This window comes from Physella acuta, unplaced genomic scaffold, assembly GCF_028476545.2.
Source record: "Physella acuta isolate Inbredline_101_S28 unplaced genomic scaffold, ASM2847654v3 ptg001876l, whole genome shotgun sequence".
Taxonomy (NCBI): domain Eukaryota; kingdom Metazoa; phylum Mollusca; class Gastropoda; family Physidae; genus Physella; species Physella acuta.
The window spans coordinates 65,001-71,292 of NW_026733382.1; the positions used below are offsets into that span (position 1 = coordinate 65,001).

Here is a 6,292-nt window from a genome sequence, read left to right on the forward strand (position 1 = left end):
ATACACATGCTCATATACATTGACATCCACATCCACGTACAGGTCCGCTTCTTGACATGGACATACAGACATAAAAACACAGATAAGCACACCCACACACACGCTCATATGCACACGAACAAGCACTTCCCGATTTAACTCACACATGAAGATATTTGTGCTGTTATTTGTGTCTAGCCTTCTCTGTAAGTTACAGGGCGCCACAATTACACCGAATGCACTGTATTTTCTTCGATCAACACCTATAAAAAAAGCTACAACACCAATGTAGATTGATTAGCACAATAAACTATGCAATACATTCATTTGGAATTAAGTTACAAAAGAAATTTCACGTGCAAGCCTGTATAAGAACTATACTTTAACAATTAATATTTACCATGGTCTGTTTCAGAAGTTTCAAAACAAAAGCCATCAAATATAAGAAACTCCTCACTGAGAAAAAAAATGATATTTGAAAGTTTGCGAGTATGCAAGTATGCAAGTATGCAAGTATGCAAGTATGCTAGTATAAAAGTATGCAAGTATGCAAGTATGCGAGTATGTAAGTATGCAAGTATGCAAGTGTGCAAGTATGCAAGTATGCGAGTATAAAAGTATGCAAGTATGTAGGTATGCAAGTATGCAAGTATGCGAGTATAAAAGTATGCAAGTATGCACGTATGCAAGTATGCAAGTATGTAAGTATGTAAGTATGCAAGTATAAAAGTATAAAAGAAGTATAAAAGAAGTATAAAAGATGTATAAAAGTATAAAAAAAACTGTACTATGTTAAAGTAGCTTACCCATTAAGCCAAGCATGAATTCGAGTGTTATAATTAGAAACAATTATATCCGAAATAAATCCATCAGTCATGACGATGAACTGGAAACCTGTTGGACTATGTTCAAAAAATTTCATTAGCGCCATGATTACAACAACTGTTTAACGATTGCCTTTTGACGGTCCAAAAGGCAGGTGAAGTAGAGTTCGCGTGTTTCAGTCACCTTATGAATGAATAGTGTGGTCGTCACTATGCCTAGACGTCTTTTTCTTTCCCCCAACGCGAGTCAAGTATTTGTTAGAGCTATGTTGATTATTTACATGAAACCCGGTATTCGAACTCGAGACTTTCGGCTCAGCTGTCGTATGGTCTACCATCCAACCATCCCGTCTCACAATACGTTAATGACATGAGTTCTGATAACGTCAAGCATGATTGTGCTTGCAAATGCTAGTGATCTTAGTTCTTCTTCTTCTTTCTTCTTCGTTCTTAATTATTAGTGTTGGAGGGGATCGCGATTTATCTGCAAGTGGGTTTGAACTCGAGACTTTGTTCACATTTATCAACAATTAGCTTTTTGCCGACTCGACCACGCCTCCAACACAATTAAGCGTTACGTGTCAACTGGTTATGCCCCATTGAGGCCATTGACTCCGATTTCAGCCTGCTTTATTTTTTGGATTTGCTTCCATAGCCTTTGTCCAACCAAGAACAAACTACAAGGCAGCAGTTGTTTAATTTTGGAGTTGTCTCTCCTAGAAGAGTGGCTGTCCCCAGCTAACGAGCCTCATCTGCCCGAGGGTTCGAACTCGAGACTTTTCGGTTTAGCAACCATGAGCTTTACCGACTCGACCACGCCGACCCCGATCTTAGTTCAAACTTACCGAAAATTTGGCACATAGGCCGCTTTGTTAAACATGGAGACAGGGGTGGCGAGGATGGAGTCGCTCCAGTACCCTGTGGTTTTGTCTACGAACACCATCGTGACGCTGAACGTCTGCATCCAATTCTGGCTTATACAGACGATGGACTTGAGTTCCTCTCTTAGAGGAAATAGAATGAGATGAAGTCAAATTCAACTGAAAACCGGGATGGCATCGGGTTGTACATTACCATACCCAGGGGTATTTTTCTTCTTCTTAATTGCACGGGGCTTCCTCTAACACAATAGGGCCGGTAAGTAGGTCACCAACCAGTTCTATGGCTCATGCAGTGTTTATTGAGCAGTAGAACTGGTTGGTGACCTACTTACCAGCCCTATTAAATATTAGATGTCTTTGTTACATGTGATATATGCCGTTGATACCAATTACAGCCCGCTTTTCTTTTTGGATTTGCTTCCATAGCCTTTGTCCAACCAAGAACAAACGACAAGGCAGCAGTTGTTTGATTTTGGAGTTTTGTCACCTAACGTGAGTTGCTTTAAACCAGCTGTCAAGTCCCATCTGCCCGGAGTTTCGAACTCAGGACTCTTCAGTTTAGCAACCATGAGCTTTAACGACCCAACCACGCTCTGGAGAGTTTTTTTTTGAACCCGTGTTAGATATTCAACCCATGTTAGATATCCAACCCGTGTTAGAGATCCAACCCATGTTAGATATACAACCCGTGTTAGATATCCAACCCATGTTAGATATTCAACCCGTGTTAGATATCCAACCCGTGTTAGATATCCAACCCATGTTAGAGATCCAACCCAATTAGATAGTCAGGCCAGTTGTATGGTAGACAATTTAAATTTGAGATTGTAGGGTCGATTACTAATGACTCTCTTCGACTCCTACAAGTACTGACTCTCATCGACTCCTACAAGTACTGACTCTCATCGACCCTTACAACTACTGACTCTGACTCCTACAACTAGGGATTTTCATCGACTCCTACAAGTACTGACTCTCTTCGACTCCTACAAGTACTAAATCTCCTCGACTCCTACAAGTACTGACTCTCTTCGACTCCTACAAGTACTGACTCTCATCGAACCTTACAAGTACTGACTCTCATCGAACCTTACAACTACTGACTCTCTTCGACTCCTACAAATAGTGACTCTCATCGACTCCTACAAGTACTGACTCTCATCGACTCCTACGACTACAGGCTTGCATCGACTCCCACAACTACACTCTTAACTATTCCTACAAGCACTGACATGCAACGACTTTGGTGTTGAAGCTTTCTAAAACTACACAAAGAAGTGGGCTTAGCGTATCAACAACTAACGTTTTATTTGTACTTCTATCACTTACGCATTCAGATCCATCTCAAACACTGCAAGCTCAAACTTTTTCACAAAGACGTGTGTAGTTGTGACCACCAACACTTTTCTGTCCCCTTCAGGCACAAATTTCTTCACTCTGAAATCTATCTGGAACGGTACCACCAACATCGTGGACATGTAAAACTCGACAACAGCGTTCTCGTATTTGGGAACACCAAGGATGTAGTAGTCGGAAAAGGTTGTCGACGCTGAATTTGAAACAAAACATACATTGGGTTTAGACAACTAGAAACTATATTGAGTTATCGTCAGCTTATATAAGGAGTAGCTAGCGGAACTTGAAAAAGTATAGATCCCTTCTTAAACGTGACGGTCCAAGGGGCAAGTGAAGTAGGGTTCGCCCTCGGTATATGAAGGGATAGTGTGGTCAGCACGATGTCCAGCCACCTTTACCTTCCCTTGAGTTAGGTACCTGTCAGTGGCGTAGCGAGGTCGGGTGTCACCCGGTGCGGCACTTAATGGTGTCGCCCCCCCCCAGAGGCATAGAGACCCTTCTCAGGGACAAACTCGATTTGCACCTCCCCCCTCAAACTTTCGATTTGCACCCCCCTCAAGTTTTCGATTTGCACCCCCCCCCCCCCCTCAAACTTTCGATTTGCACCCCCCCCCCTCGAGTTTTTCTCTATATATTTTGCTATTTTTTGCCTTGGTGTCACCCCCCTAAATGGTGTCACCCGGTGCGGTCCGCACCCCCGCCCCCCCCCTCGCTACGCCCCTGGTACCTGTCACACGTAGGGTGGACTCTACTGACTTGAACCCGAGACTTCCTGGTTAGCAGTCTAGCGGTCTACACTGGGCCACATAATTCCATTAGCCCGAAACATTTGAGATAGGGAGAGCGAGCAGGAAGTTTAAGTTTAATAAAATTGTACAAGTCCTTTTACTTGCAATTTGTATGTTTTATATAAAATGTTCTTTTCCTAATGTTGATATATATATATATATATATATATATATATATATATATATATATATATATATATATATATATATATATATATATATATATATATATATATATGTATATATATATATATATATATATAGATGTGTTCACTATAGCCGTTCACTTACATTTAAACTTGTCCTCATAGGAACACACATAGTGGCAGAGAGTTAAAATAAGGGAGGTCACCCACCACATCTGCCAAATATAATCTGGTGAATACATGTGTAAGATTAATTAAAAACATGGTAAACATTACTTTATGATTAATTTAAAATATAGTAAACATACTGTAAGATTAATTTAAATCTGGTTAACACATCTGAAAGATTGATTAAAAATCGTGTTAACATTAATGTAAGATTAATTAAAAAATATGGTAACCATAACTGTAAGTAATTGAGCATGAACGGGAAACAATTGGATTAACAATTGAATTAACAATTGGATTAACAATGGGATTAACAATGGGATTAACAATGGGATTAACAATTGGATTAACGTTAACGTTTGATAGCTAGTTAACATCGAATATTAAAACATCTCTGTTTTAAAAAGGCAGCTTTAACTTTGATGTCTCATCTTGTTATTTAATTTAATTTCCAGTCGTCTGTGGACTTGGTTTCCTAGTCCACCAAGTCTCAAGTGATACAAAAGTAATACAAAATGATACTACATTACGACAAGTTGGTTTGTGATGTCGTGACTTAGTAGAGAATACATCTTGTCAATTCAATAATTTTTGCGCTCATTTTCGGAAATTCCCACAACAATTTGTTTTTATTTTTAGCAACGATGTGGGACAACAAAAGTTTACACTGTTTCAACCTATGTTTATTTATTGTTTAGTGAATAAAGATATTAATTATATAGATCTAATAATAGATTCTATATTTTGATCCTGCACAAATAATACACAATTGAGTTTTTTTTTTTTTTTTTACAATCAGTCGGAAAATAACCTAAACAATTCAATGTCACTACTTCAAGTCATTGTGTTGATATTTATGAACATGTTTAAATAATTATCTATATATATAATTCTCTTCTGGGAGCCGTTAGAAAACAAGCTGCAATCGCCTCCTTGCAGTCCCCCCTCTTTCTCTCTATAACTATCACCCCCACCCCACCCCCACATTGTCTGGTGAGCTGTGGTCACGCTAAATTTTTACAAAGCTAAATGTTTATAAAACGTAGAGCCGTAGAGCCGGGTTTCTATTAGGGGCAGATAATTTAGTTCGATTTTAAACTTACAGGAGGTAACTAAGAAATAACTAAGAGGAGGCTGCAAATATTTTCAGTGGCAGCATTGGTACTGTCGAATTCACAAATTATGAATTACTGAAAAGTAGAAAATAAAACAACTAAATAGCGGCGTATGATACGCTGCGGGTCGGCTCGTTTTAATTATTATCTATAAATGACTGACTGCTTACATCAGTTTGAAATTCTAAAAAGTACAAGATCAAAGTGTATTACGTTAGAATTCATGAACACGGAGATACTTGTCTTTCATTAATCTTCTTGCATCTACACTTTAAAATCTAAATCATGTGTAGGATATTTCGATAATGCTAAAGCCAAGGTAGATCTAGATATTTTGGCGTTCACTATCAAGTAAAATAAGTTCACCGTTTAAAAGACGCGAAATAAGAACTATTTTTAGCAATTGAGATTAAACAAACTATTTTAAAAGTTTATAAAAAAGCGTTTAAAGATGTTTTGTGTATTTCCTTCAATATAATTTACCACTATTTATATACTTGCTAAGAAAAGCGTGGGTAGCTAGATTATTGAATGAAATGGTTTCGGAGTATTTCAAAATATGTCACATCCGATTGTATTTATATATGTTATTGACAGAATAAACTACTTATATACACATGCAGTGGAAAACACGTATTGATAAAAATGGTTAATGTTTGACCAGATTTTTTAACAAAGATTTTTTAAAGCTTTTAACTTAAGTTTTCAGACCAAATGTTTTTGATAATATTTTTTTTAACAGAAGATTTTTATCCACAGTTTTTTTTGACCAGATGTTCTATGACCTGATGTGGTTTTTCCAAATGTGGCTTATCCACAACTGGTGCTTGACCACATGTGTCCAGAGCAGTTAGGATGTTAACTGACATCAGTTCTTTAGTCTTGTTGTGACGGCTTCTCCTACCCCCCCCCCCCCCACCCTACCTCTTCCCTTGACATATCTGTTTTCCCTATAAAACGTACTGTTTTCTATATTATTGAAGGTCGGCAGTAACACACACTCTCCACTAATTTCAATAATTTTGAAAAAAAGTA

The 6,292-nt window shown here is 38.1% G+C and overlaps 1 protein-coding gene across 1 annotated transcript in view; it reads right to left on the bottom strand.

The window, feature by feature from the left end:
• LOC131931013 (uncharacterized) overlaps positions 1-5,485 on the bottom strand; it is a 19,720-nt gene extending 14,235 nt beyond the window's left edge. Inside the window, exons 1-7 of the mRNA XM_059287693.1 lie at positions 5,428-5,485; positions 4,120-4,203; positions 3,014-3,233; positions 1,649-1,807; positions 786-881; positions 380-435; positions 144-254 (exon numbers count right to left, since the gene is read on the bottom strand). Of these exons, the coding sequence (XP_059143676.1) occupies positions 144-254; positions 380-435; positions 786-881; positions 1,649-1,807; positions 3,014-3,233; positions 4,120-4,189 (712 nt within the window). The 5' untranslated portion in view covers positions 4,190-4,203; positions 5,428-5,485. The remainder of the gene's footprint in view (positions 1-143; positions 255-379; positions 436-785; positions 882-1,648; positions 1,808-3,013; positions 3,234-4,119; positions 4,204-5,427) is intronic.
• Positions 5,486-6,292: the final 807 nt, after the last annotated feature.